Source organism: Aotus nancymaae, unplaced genomic scaffold, assembly GCF_030222135.1.
Source record: "Aotus nancymaae isolate 86718 unplaced genomic scaffold, 86718_ANA_hifiasm-v0.15.2.pri h1tg000008l, whole genome shotgun sequence".
In the NCBI taxonomy this organism is placed as follows: Eukaryota; Metazoa; Chordata; class Mammalia; order Primates; family Aotidae; genus Aotus; species Aotus nancymaae.
Genome location: NW_026988419.1, coordinates 30,564,720 through 30,578,746, shown reverse-complemented (window position 1 = coordinate 30,578,746; position 14,027 = coordinate 30,564,720). Strand labels below are relative to the sequence as shown.

The 14,027-nt window shown below is 36.8% G+C and overlaps 1 protein-coding gene across 12 annotated transcripts in view; it reads left to right on the top strand.

Annotated features, from left to right (window-relative positions):
- CARF (calcium responsive transcription factor) overlaps positions 1-14,027 on the top strand; it is a 97,407-nt gene that overhangs the window by 60,024 nt on the left and 23,356 nt on the right. For all 12 annotated transcript variants that reach the window (XR_010341423.1, XR_010341424.1, XR_010341425.1 and 9 more), the window contains exons 10-15: positions 1,437-1,580; positions 3,342-3,575; positions 5,546-5,708; positions 8,308-8,371; positions 12,900-13,030; positions 13,410-13,779. Coding sequence is in view for 5 of the 12 variants with exons in the window: in XM_064373148.1 (XP_064229218.1) it covers positions 1,437-1,580; positions 3,342-3,575; positions 5,546-5,708; positions 8,308-8,371; positions 12,900-13,030; positions 13,410-13,779 (1,106 nt within the window). In the remaining 7 variants the exon portion in view is untranslated. The remainder of the gene's footprint in view (positions 1-1,436; positions 1,581-3,341; positions 3,576-5,545; positions 5,709-8,307; positions 8,372-12,899; positions 13,031-13,409; positions 13,780-14,027) is intronic.

Here is a 14,027-nt window from a genome sequence, read left to right as displayed (position 1 = left end):
CCCATTTACAAGGCTTATTATATTTAATCCTATAATATTAACTTTAGGTAATATTTAAACCTGACAGTGAAACAAACTTTCAGTTGCTTTTTTTTTCCATTTGAAACTTGTCAGTTGCTTCTTAAGTATAAGCAATATAAAAACTTTAGGTATAACTTGGTAGAAAACCTCTATATGTAAAGAAATAATTTTATTTTCCATTATTCTGCAAGTACTTTTTGAGTATCTACTTTGTGCCCAGAAACTACGTTGGGTGCCATAGGAAGGAAGGAAACCAAAAGAGGAATTAAATTTTACTTAATCCCAGAGAATGGATCAGGAAACAAAAACTAGTAGACAACATGATAGTATAGAATATAGTGTGAAATACATTATTTAACTACCTATTTAGGTTTTTAAAGAAGGAATATATCCATACAAATTCATGGCAGTAAAGAAAGTACAATTTAAAGTGGTTGTTGAAGTTTAAATTGAATTTGGGTGGGTAGAAAGTTAGAGAGATGATATTGTAGGTTAGGAGAACCATATAAAGCAAGCTATAGAGGCTGAGCACAGTGGCTTATGCCTATAATCCCAGCACTTTTGGAGGCTGAGGATGGCGGATCACTTGAAGTCAGGAGTTCGAGACCAGCCTGACCAACATAGTGAAATCTCGTCTCTACTAAAAATATTTTAAAAATTAGGCATGGTAGCACGTGCCTGTAATCCCAGCTACTTGGGAGGTTGAGGCAGGAGAATCGCTTGAATCTGGGAGTCAAAGGTTGCAGTGAGACGAGATTGCACCATTGCACTTTAGTCTGGGCGACAGAGTGAGACTCTGTCTCAAAAAAAAAAATTACAGAAGAATTAACCTGGTTGGTATTACATTAGGAACATTGAGAAGGAATATTGAGAGGAACATTGAGAAGATGAACTTTACAGGAAAAGAAATTTTATATTTTAAGTAATACAAAGGAAGATTAGATAAATAAATTAGAATCATACGTAATGCCTTGAATGCTGCCAAGAAATTTGTACTTAATTAAAGAGCAGGCAGATTCTTCAACAGAGGAATATAAATGTGAAGAATTATTGTGACATTGAATTATCGAGTGGATTTAAGTAATGAAAGATTGGAGGCATAGGCCTGGAAGGAGGCTATTAAAGTAATCCAGGAGTGAGATGATTTTGGCTTCCAGGAGAATGAAGAGAAGGGGCAAATCTAGGGGGAAAAATGGTAAAATCTGTAAGTACTTAGATATTTTTACTCAAATCATGTTTACTTTTAATTTGCTAAGTGTTAATGCAACTGAGAATATGCCATATATTTTACATAAGCCTCTGAATACTTTCCAGATAAATTGAATTTTCTCTAAGCTTAAGACTTCTGGTTGATAAGGTAGAGTTTCTTGAGATTATAATATAATAAAACAAATTCTTCTTTATCTTGTATAAAGGATTTACATTAAAAAGGTACAGAAGTTTCCTGAATATAGAGTTCCTACAGACCCCAAAATTGACAAGAAAATTATCAGAATGGAGCAGGAGAAAGCCTTTAACATGCTAAAGAAGAACATGGTAGATGCTGGTGGTGTTCTTAGGTATGACATTTATATAGTTCTTTTATTTTACAAATTAATTAGCTCAATTTCCAAGAATTCTTTTGTAAGGGAAATTATACTTTTCCAGTTATTTAATTAAGTAATGGTTTTGTAAGGTAGAAATATCAATAGTGGTTCCCTAAATATTAACTTGATTTGCCACTGTATAAGCCATTGAGTTTCTCAGCCGCAAGTTGTAGATAATTCAGACCAAAGAATTATACCATACTGTATAATATATACTCTATATACTATATACCATGTGAAAGCTTTTTTCAAAATGACAAAGACATATGTAATACATTTTATTATATATTTAGTACTTTGATTTAGATACTTACTGTGAGCAGAAACTGCAGCCATCTCATTTTTTTAAACTCATCTTTGATTACTTATGGCAGCCAGAAATGAATTCTAAGCCCTAAATAAAATTCCATTTTATTCCTTTTATGCTTTAGGCTTTAAATAAGAAATATTAACATTCTTTTATACTTCCTTTTTGTGTTAGTCCAGGTGAATAATTTATTATTGTATAATGGATTTAAGTGTATGATATATAGTTTTTGTGTGATCTTTAAAAAAACTTTTAGGTATGTGAAAAATAAATTGAGCCAATAATTAGAACCTTCAATAAAAGTCAAATATATCACTAAAAAAATTAGATCCTTCAGTTTGAAGAACATTTCATATAATTTTTTTTATTTTTTTGAGACGGAGTTTCTCTCTTGTGCCCAGGCTGGAGTGCAATGGCGTGATCTTGGCTCACTGTAACCTCCGCCTCCTGGGTTCAAATGATTCTCCTGCCTCAGCCTCCCACATAGCTGGGATTACAGGCATGCACCACCGCACCCAGCTAATTTTGTATTTTTAGTAGAGATGGGGTCTGTCCATGTTGGTCAGGCTGGTCTTGAACTCCCAACCTCAGGTGATCTGCCCACCTCGGCCTTCCAAAGTGCTGGGATTACAGGCATGAGCCACTGCACCCGACAATTGCGTATACTTTTTAAGAAGGCAATATCAGTCATTGTAAGAATTTTATACAGAAATATCAATCAAAGCAGTATCCTACCAGATTAGTTCATTTTCCTAACGTCTATTTTTTTTTTTATATGACTCTCCAAGGGATCTTCATTCACCTTTAGTTAATTGTTTTGCTTACTTGGCCAACAGGAGCTGGGAGTGCTGTAGAAACAGCCTGTTGAGCTCCTATGAGGGAAGAATCTACCATAAACCTCAATCTTGACAGGTTCTATTGTAAATTATATACACTCTTTGGTTGGAAGGATGGTAGGTGTAACAGAGAATTGTAATTTGGGACAAATCTTTTATGAATGGGAAAATACACAGCTCAAAAGATAGTGATTTACAATGATTTACAATGTCTTCTCTTTATTTTGAGGTAAAATTTACCTAATATGAATTTTTTTTCTCGTGAACCTAAAACAAGACGATATGAAACTTAAAATGCCATTTTCATATATACTTAAAATCCCTGTAGGGAGCTCAACTGTGGGGCCACAGTGAAAGTCCATAAATATTTACAAAGATTTTAATTTAATTGGATAAAGCAGAACTTAGAAGAGTTAAGCAGAGATCATTTTAAATTTTATTTGATATGAAATAATCATATATAATTTTCTTAAAGGATTAATTCTTTTTATAAGTATTAACCTAAGTAATTATGATTTCTACCTTGGTTTAATAGTATTAAATAATTTTAGTGTTTAAATTTTGGTAATTTTAGATATTTTCTCTTACCAGGTGGTATGTACAGTTACCTACACAGCAAGCTCATCAGTATCATGAATTAGAGACCCCCTGCCTCCCTTTATCACCTTCTCCTTTTCCTGCGTCTGCTCTTGAAGAAGAGGAAACTGCAGTTAGAGATGAGAATTGTGCATTACCCTCACGTTTACATCCTCAAGTAGCACATAAGATTCAAGAATTAGTATCACAGGGAATAGAACAAGTATATGCAGTAAGGAAACAGCTAAGGTACAACAGAAGCACATCGTTCTTTTACATTTTTTAGTTTTGTTTGTTGCTTTAAATAATACAGTGAACATTGGAGATATTTTCCAAAATATATGCTATCAGGGTAGATAAGGAATATAGTTTATTAATTTATTAAAATAATCATTTATAAACTGTTTTCTAGTATATGCTTGGCAAGCAATAGTGTAATATGGTTTATTATCTTTCTGATTACTCATTTGATATATTCTATATTCAGATTTGGCAAATTGGACTATTTCTAAATGATGTATATATTGAATTATTTAATAAATACTTTTAAAGAAAAAACCTTTGTAGAACCAAAGATTTTAAAACCTAGACCAAGATACGTATTTCAGACTATTTGAAATGCAGTTAAATTTTATTAGAACACAAGAATTTGGATAGTTCTTTGTCTAGTGAAATTTTATTTGTAGTACTCTGGTCTATGTTTTTTGATCCTCAGGAAATAATAATTACATAAGTAATTATATAATTATTTATTATGTGTGTGCCAGGTACTGTGCTAGGCTTTTTACATGTATGATCTCATTTAGTCTTACAATACCACTATGAGTTGGTATATTTATCTCAGTTCTACACATGAGAAACCGGAGTCTCAGAGTGGTTACATAATTGGCTTAAGAGGGAGTGGCAGAACTTAAATTTAGGCCTAACTCTATAGCCTATGCCCATTGCCATGGTGATTTATGATACTTAGCCTTGCTCTTACTGATTATTGTGTAATCTGATCTAGATAACAAATTGAATATAGTAAGTCCTCTCTTAAAGTCATCAATAGGTTCTTGAAAACTGCTACTTTAAGTGAAAGGAAATACAGCAGGTCCTTGAGTAATAGCATTCTGTTCAACGCCTTTTCTTTTCTGTTTTTTTTTTCTTTTTACTTTTTCTGTAAAAGAGACAGGGGTCTTGCTATGTTGCCCAGGCTAGTCTTGAAGTCCTGATCTCAAGTGATCCTCCCAAGTAGCTGAGATTCCAGGAGCGAGCCACTGCACCTGGTTCAGTGTTGTTTTGTTACAGCATTGGAAAAAATAATTTGGTTTTGTTTTAAATCCTTTCGCTTAAGGTCTCAGTTTCCAGGAACCTATCAATGATGTTAACAGAGAACTTACTATAATTCCTAGAATTATTTCCTAACTAATACATGACTTTTCTATTTAGCAGTTTTCTTACACATTTTATATTTATTTCCACTGGGGCATCATTAGCATAAGGCAAAAATTTGGAAAAGCCATTCACTATTACTAAACCTGAATCTTAAGAAGAGAAGTATAATACAGCTCTGCTATTTGGTCCACCAAACATAATAAGCATATATATGTTATGTTATCATTTCTTTTATGTATTTATTTTTTATACAATTCAATAATAGTGCTGCCTTCTATTTATGTCTTTGTCGTTGTGTAAAATTCAAGCCCATCATATTTCATATAATATTAATTGATGCTTTTGGAAACAATATAACATGATGTTTATGCACATAACCTGAGTATAGGCCTATATGATTTTGGGCAAATTATTTCACTTCTACAGCCCTCAGTTCTGTCATCTGTAAAGTGGGAATGATAATTGTACCTATGTCATTGATCATTAAGGGTTAAAGGAGATATTTGATGTGAAGTGTTCCATACAGTGCCTGACATAGTAAGCATGAAAAACATTATTATACTTAAACTGAAAATAATGGGTTTATTTAAATCCATAAAAATATCAAAGCTCACTCTAATATATTAGTTGTTTTACCAATGAAAATATTGCATTTCTATAGTCTACATTAATTCTATGATGTAATGTATGGAAAAATTTTAAGTAGGAAAATACAAATTTTTTACAGAACTCCAAACCATACTTTACAAGAGTTTATACTAAAAGAGAGCCTTTCTCTCTTTTGATCTAAAGGCATATTGCTAAATGGTTTATATCTTTATTCCATTTTATATTCTTTACAGAAAATTTGTGGAAAGGGAACTGTTCAAACCCGACGAGGTACCTGAAAGACATAACTTATCTTTTTTTCCAACTGTAAATGATATAAAAAATCACATCCATGAGGTACAGAAATCCTTGCGAAATGGAGATATGGTATATAACTCAGAGATTATTCCAGCAACGGTATGATTACAACCATAATTCCTTATTTTATTACAGAGTCTTTATCAGCTTCTATTAATATTTAGTTTAATAAGAATGGCTACTGTTAGGCCGTCTGAATAACTGCAATATGAGAAACTATAATAGGCCGGATGTGGTGGCTCACGCCTGTAATCCCAGCACTTTGGGAGACCAAGATGGGTGGATCACCTGAGGTCAGGAGTTTGAAACCAGCCTGGCCAACACAGTGAAACCCCATCTCTACTAAAAATACAAAAATTAGCCAGGTGTGGTGGTAGGCACCTGTAATCCTAGCTACTCGGGAGGCTGAGGCAGGAGAAGCACTTGAACCCAGGAGGCAGAGATTGCAACGAGCCAAGATTGTGGCATTGCACTCCAGCCTAAGTAACAAGAGCAAAACTCCGTCTCAAAAAAATAAATAAATACAGTTGTTCATACCTGATTACCCAAAGTGATAATATTGGTTCCGTATACCATCTGTGGATATCAGTTTAACTCACTTTCTTTATATGTTCCTCACATATAAAGGAACAACCAATATCAGCCTTTCCAAAAATATATCAAAAAGCAAAGAGCATTAACACAATGAAAAATTTACACTAACTAATGGGTAAAACAGCCAGCTAGCATCAAATGGCAGTATTAAACTTATATATATTCTAATTGGATAAAAAGCCAAGACCCATCGGTATACTGCATCCAGACCCATCTCACATGCAACGATACACAAAGACTCAAAACAAAAAGAAGGAGGAAGATTTACCAACCAAACAGAGTGAAAATAAACAAATAAACAAAAAGCAGGAGATGCAATTCTCGCCTCTGATAAAGTAGACTTTAAAGCAACAAAGATCAAAAGAGGCAAAGAAGGACATTACATAATGGCAAAAGGATCAATGTAACAAGAAGAGCTAACGATTCTATAGATCAATGAGACAGAAGATTAACAAGGACAGCCAGGACTTGAACTCAGACCCGGAACAAGTAAACTTAATAAACATTTATAGAACTCTCCACTTCAAATACACAAAACATACATTACCATCTCACACCTATTCCAAAAGTGACTACATAACTGGAAGTAAATCACTCCTCAGTAATCGCATAGCATTTCATAGGTTTAAATGAAATATTGGTTGGCTGCTTGTTTGTTACTTTCTTCCCTTATTCCTTCCTGTCTACATCATTAAGTATAATTATTGGTATAAAAGAGGTTTTCAATACCCATTACTAAACTGCATTCTAGCCTGGGCAAGAAAGCAATACTCCCATTCTCTCTCTCTCTTTCTCTTCCTCTTTCTTCGTCTTCTTCATTCTTTTTTTTCTTTCTTTCTTTCTAAAAAAAAAAAAAAAGTGCAGGGCAGAACTAATGAACTCAATCTTTGGGGTTGGGTCCAGGGACCTGCATTTAAACCTGTCCCTTGAAAAACAAAAACAAAAAAAACCTCACTTTTTTTTGAGACGGAGTCTCTCTCTGTCACTCAGGCTGGAGTGCAGTGGCATGATCCCGGCTCACTGCAACCTCCATCTCCCACGTTTAAGTGATTCTCCTGCCTCAGCCTCCCAAGTAGCTGGGATTACAGGCCTGGGCCACCACGTCCAACTAATTTTTTTGTATTTTTAGTAGAGGTGGGTTTCAGCATGTTGGCCAGGGTGGTGAACAGGCAGGTTTCATCATGCTGGCCAGGCGGGTTTCACCATGTTGGCCAGGCTTGAACTGCTGACTTCACGTGATCTGCCCTCCTTGGCCTCCTAGAGTGCTGGGATTACAGGTGTGAGCCACTGTACCTGGCCTTAACTCATAGTTTGATATGGTAGTTTCTCCCTGAATATTAGTCGTTTCTGTGAAAATTTTGCCTACTCTGAAAAGATTACTATAATTACCCAGAAATGACTAATTACAATACAGGCAGTGATTATGGCATTAAAATCTGAGTTGCAGTATCTTTTGTTCTCTTAACTTCTGTTATCCAAATGTAGTATCTGAATAAATAAGGATATTTCAAAAGCTAGAACTATTTCTTGCAATCCACAACTCTCTACTTGGTCTTTTTTCTTTTTTTGTTGAGATAGAGTTTCACTCTGTCGCCCAGGTAGAGTGCAGTGGCACGATCACAGCTCACTGCATCCATGACCTCCCAGACTCAAGCAGTCCTCCCACCTCAGCCTCCTGGTAACTGGGACTACAGGCACCAGCTATCACAGCCAGCTAATTTTTTAGTTTTTTGTAGAGACAGAGTCTCACTTTGTTGCCCAGGCTAGTCTCAAACTCCTGGCCTCAAGCACTTCTCCAGCCTTGGCTTTCCAAGCCTTACAGGCGTGAACCACTGTACACAACCCCATAACTCTTAAGTATCAAAATGTTAGAAGTAGTCCTTGTCATCTACACTTGCTGTCCAAATTTTTGCTATCAGAACTCAGGAATTTAGTGTGTTTGTATAGTAAAGTATACTTGTGCTTGGAGAATGTGAACAAGTGAAGAGAGTAGTTGCAGAATAAATCACAAACTGTGAATAAAATATGATAGTTGTAATGATGTCTTAAGATATTTTTCAATATAAGAGCTTTATGTTTACTGAAATCAGTGTTCCCATTTCAGCTTCAGTGGACTACAGACAGTGGGAATATTCTCAAAGAGACCGTGACAGTTACATTTGCAGAAGGTAGGTTTACTTGAATACCTTTAAAATACAAATTCAAACAGTGTTTAACTGAAAGGAAATTAAGATATTGTCTCATCTAATCAAATTTTATAGACAAGGAAACCAGGATCCAAAGAGGTAGGAGCAGCTACGTTAGGGTTTATCAACATATTTCTTGCTATTTAAATTTCCTCTTATACTTTGCTTTTAATCCTTTTTTATGACTGACATTTTGAAGCTGATAACTAGCATAGTTAACTGTAGCTAATTCATTACGAGTCTGGCTAATTCCAGTAGTAAGAACTCTAAGATGCCCTGATCTGGGAACTGTGGTCCATTTTATAGTTGCTTTTTCTCATGTGTTCTTACTGTAGTGCACTTTCAATATTCTAAACTTATTTCCACCCTTTTGCATGTGTTCTCTTTTTCTGGAAATGTCTTTTCTCTTCTGCATGGCAAACTCCTCTTAGTACTCAAATTGTAGTCTCTTTTAAGTACATTCCTAACTTCACCCCCTGTATAAAGTTAAACCTCTGAATTTATTTTTTTGTTTTCGAGATGGAGTCTCACTCCATCACCTAGGCTAGATCGTGCAGTGGCACGATCTCAGCTCACTGCAACCCTTGCCTTCTGGGTTCAAACGGTTCTCCTGCCTCAGCCTCCCGAGTAGCTGAGATTACAGGCACACACCACCATACCTGGCTAAATTTTGTGTTTTTGGTAGAGACAGGGTTTCGTCATGCTGGCCAGGCTAATCTCAAACTCCTGACCTCAGGCGATCCACCCACCTTGGCCTCCCAAAGTGCTGGAATTATAGGCATGAGCCACTATGCCTGGCCAAACCTCTGAATTTCTATGATGAGCAACTGACTGATAGCATTTACTGAGCTCAGCATCACTGGCAAAAGAAGAGAGCATTGGTAGGGCAGGAGAGAGAATAAAGGACTAAATAGGTTTGTAAAGTTGAGTATCAGAGCCATTTCAATGGAGTGGATTGGGAGGAAGCCATATGAGGGTGATTGAAGGGTGAATGGGAAATGAGCGAAGGAGTAGGGACTCCTTGAAAAGTGCACCACTTTTTCAGGAATTTTGCAATGGAGAATAGAGTTGAGGGAGGATATTTTAAGACAGTAGAGAACTGAAAAGATAGATGAAGATGGTGATGGGAAGTTGAAGAAACTTCTGTTGGCTTCCCTTTTCTCTTTAAATAAGAGTGCTAAGGATAAAGAAAGGCTTAAAGAAGGGGGCCATAGATTTGAGGGAAATGCAAATTGAAAATTATCCTGAATGGGGAGTGAAACATTGCTAGATACAGGTGAAGGTCCAATCAGAGTTAATAGTGAATTGGTATTAGTGGTAATAGTGAGTTTCTTTTTCAGTGGCACTCAGCTTCCCATGTATTGGTGCAGGAAGCCATTTTCATCCAGAGTCAGGGTTTTACTGGAGGGATATGACCCGAGGACAGACAGACGAGAGTTTAGGTACTTGTAAAGAGTGACTGAAATTGTAGACCCAGGACTGTAAGCTGGATGGGGAAAGAATTTTACTAAGAAAGAGGTTGATGGATCTGAAGAAAACTGAGGGATTAATTGACTGGAGGTTCACATGAGGTTGAAGAACAATTGTAGTGAAGTACTGCAGCAAAATCTCTGGAAGAGTAAGAGGTTGTAGCTGGGCACGGTGGCTCACGCCTGTAATCCCAGCACTTTGGGAGGCCGAGGCAGGCAGATCATTTGAGGTCAGGAATTTGAGATTAGCCTGGCCAACATGGAGAAACCTCGTCTCTACTAAAAATACAAAATTAGCTGGGTGTGGTGGCACGCACCTGTAATCCCAGCTACTCAGGAGACTGAGGCAGGAGAACCGCTTGAACCCCGGAGATGAAGGTTGCAGTGAGCTGAGATCATGCCACTGCACTCCAGCCTGTATGACAGAGCAAGACTCTGTCTCAAAAAAAGAATAAAAATAAAAATATATAAGAATAAGCGATTGTGATCAGAGAATGAGATGTTTGAACTTGAGATTTTAGAGGTAGGATCATCCAGAGTATGATGATAGTGGTGGGTGACTACAGCAGTGAAGTAAAAGGACGTTAATAATGAAGAAGCCAAGAAACGTGTAAGTGCTGTTTAATCCTCTCAGTGGTCCATTGAGAAAGGACTCTTATGCTGATTTTACAGATGAGGAAGCTGAAGCTTAGAAATTGAGATATAGGACGGGCGCGGTGGCTCACACCTCTAATCCCAGCAGTTTGGGAGGCCAAGGCAGGTGGATCACCTGAGGTCAGGAGTTCGAAACCAGCCTGGTCAACATGGTAAAACCCTGTCTCTACTAAAAATACGGAAAGTAGCTGGTCATGGTGTCATATGCCTGTAGTCCCCGCTACTCAGGAGACAGAGGCAGGAGAATCACTTGAACCCAGGAGGCAGAGGATGCAATGAGCTGAGTTCACACCACTGCACTCCAGCCTGGGCAACAGAGCAAGATTCTCTTACAAAAATAAATAGAAACTGAGTTATATAGCATATTGAAGGTCACACAGAAAGCCAATGCTTAAATCCATTCTCTTCTGATACTATGGCCATTTTTAAATTAGTCATTTGTATTATGGAAGCAATAAATATTCATTGATAATTAGGGTTTCTGTTGCTTTTTTGAGACAGGATTTCACTCTGTCACCCATGCTTGAGTGCAGTGCCATAATCTTGCTCATTGTACCCTCTGCCTCCTGGGCTCCAGCGATCTTCCCACCTTAGTCCCCCAAGTAGCTGGAACTGTAGGCACATGCCACCACTCCTGGCTAATTTGCATATTTTTACTAGAGACAAGGTTTCACCATGTTGCCCAGGCTGGTGTCGAATTCCTGGCCTCTAGTGATCCACCTGCCTTGGCCTCCCAAAGTGCTGAGATTACAAGCGTGAGCCACTTCACCTGCCCGATAACTAGTTTTTCATTAACTTAAAGAGATGAATATATTTGGGTTAATGTATAAGAATTACATGAGAATGAATCAGATTCCCTACAATTAGTTTAAATTTGAGATATGAAGAAAACAGTTTTTATTTTTATTAATTTATACTAAAATGAGTTATTGAAAGAAATTTAATGCTGTTATCATTGAAGACCAATTTTTCCAGGTATTGTTCTAGTTACTAGGGCTACAAAAGGTGAATTAAGTTTGATGTTTATAATTGAGAAGCACCGTAGATTTCACACATCTAGAGAAGTTTAGGTGTAGTCCAGCATTACAGCATGGAGGATGGACTAGAGTTACAGATATAGTGTCTTTCAAGGTAAAAAAAATATATATATATATCACATATATATATCATGCCTGTAATCCCAGCACTTTGGGAGGCCGAGGTGGGTGGATCACAAGGTCAAGAGATTGAGACCATCCTGGCCAACATGGTGAAACCCTGTCTTTACTAAAAAAATACAAAAACTAGTTGGGCATGGTAGCACACGCCTGTAGTCCCAGCTACTCAGGAGGCTGAGGCAGGAGAATTGCTTGAACCTGGGAGGTGGAGATTGCAGTGCACCAAGGTTGCGCCACTGCACTCCAGCCTGGCACCTGGTGACAGAGCGAGACTCTGTCTCAAGAAAAAAAAATAGATAGATAGATAGATATAGAGATATGTAGTTTTGCCTCTGTATCTATGAGTTCTGCATCCATGGCTTCAACCAACCACTGATCAAAAATATATTTTTAATTGGATGTGTACCAAACATGTACAGATATTTTTTCCTTGTTGTAGATAATCTAGAGATGATTTAAAGTATATTGGAGGACTTTTATAATATACATCGTATTGTATATTATAGGTAATCCAGAGAGGATTTAAAGTTTGTGGGAGGATATGCTTAGATTATATGCATTACTATGCCCTTTTATTTCAGGAACTGAGAATCTGCAGATTTTGATTTCTGATGGGGGTCCTGGAACCAGTCTCCCACGGATATGGAGGGACAGTCCCATCCTAGATCTACCAAATTAAAATTAGTGGAGGTTAAACCTAGGAATCTATATTTTCTTAAACATACCTTAGAGATTCTCACGATCTGCCAGGTTCTGGAAATAGTGGGTTACATCAGCAGTCCCCAGTCTTCTTGGCATCAAGCACCAGTTTTGTGGAACACAATTTTTCCACGGACCCAGGGTGGAGAGAGGGGGTATAGTTTCAGGATGAAACTTCCACCTCAGATCATCAGGCATTAGATTCTCATAAGGAGCATGCAACCTAGATCCCAGAATCTAATGCCTCTGCTGATCTAACAGGAGGTGGAGCTAACACAGTAAGACTGGCTCATGAAGTAAGGCTTGCTTGCCCCATGCTTACCTCCTGCTGTGCAGCACAGTTCCTAACAAGGCACAGACCGGTAGGGTCAGGGACCCTTGGGGCTAGATGACTTACTGAAGTCCTTTGCAAAACTTTGAAATTATTTCCTATTTTAGTTCTGATAGAAAGGGTTGTAATAAAGTATTTTTATGACTTCATAGAAGCCATAAAAGTTATTTTGTTTTAATGGTTTTTTTAATATAATTTAGGAAATTCACCAGAAGAATCAATTACTACCAAAATGGAAACAAATCTGACAGTGGGTTCTTTGTCTCCTGAGCCAACCCACTTGCTCTCCTCACTCTCCTCATTTCAGCCCAAAATATTTACACAACTACAGGTAGGTATCCAGTAAAATATCCTAATTTGAGGTCCTTCTCTTTATTCCTCAATTCACCTCTTCTTCTCCTATGGATTTTAGAGTATTATTAACAATTATAATAATGATCAAATATGTTTTCATTGTTAATTTCGTGACCTTTTTGTGTCTTAAGATAATACAGACAGTATGTTTTTTAAAAATTTAAGGTTGACTATGAATTCAATAAATTTAATTGTACTGTTTTTCCCTTGATTCTTATTTCTTTCTTCATTTAATATTTATTTGTAGCTATACTTCTTATTTGTTCCAATTTTTTGTCAGAAGAATAGTATATCCTATGAGAATATCAGACATAGTAAATTCAGACAGTTTGATGTAACTCTTTTTGGTTTAAAAGGATTTGCAGTTACAACCAAGGTTCACCTCTCCTGATGAATCACCAGCTCTGGTATCAATAAATAACCAGCCATCCTCTAGTCCTTCAGGACTTCTGGATTCAATAGGAAGTGCTGTAATGAATAATAATTCTCTACTGCTTGATCAAACTCATAGCCTTCAAAGAGATACATGCCTAACCCAAAACAATAGTACTGCCTCCACCATGGGTAACCTTCCAGAACCAGATCAAAATCTAGTTGCAATGGACCAGCTGGTAGACGTTGGAGATGTTGAGGATACAGGGAATCTGGAAGGAACTGTTCATCAGATTCTGTTGGGAGATGTGCAGACTATTCCAATACGGATTATAGACAACCACTCAGCTCTTAGTAAGTTGAAATCAATTTATGATGTAATTGTTGTAACCTTTGTTGTATCATCACTATGTTATACTATAGATAAAACTATTATTTCTACCCAGGGTCTATGATATTATATAAATGCAGCAAAATTATCAGAGAGAAGGAGGAAATTTCATTCGCATGAGTTTCAGAACTTTTATACTTAAATGTTTTCCTTCTCCTTGTTTCTAATTATTTAGTGCCATAGAAATTACTTATACCCTAATTACCTGTTT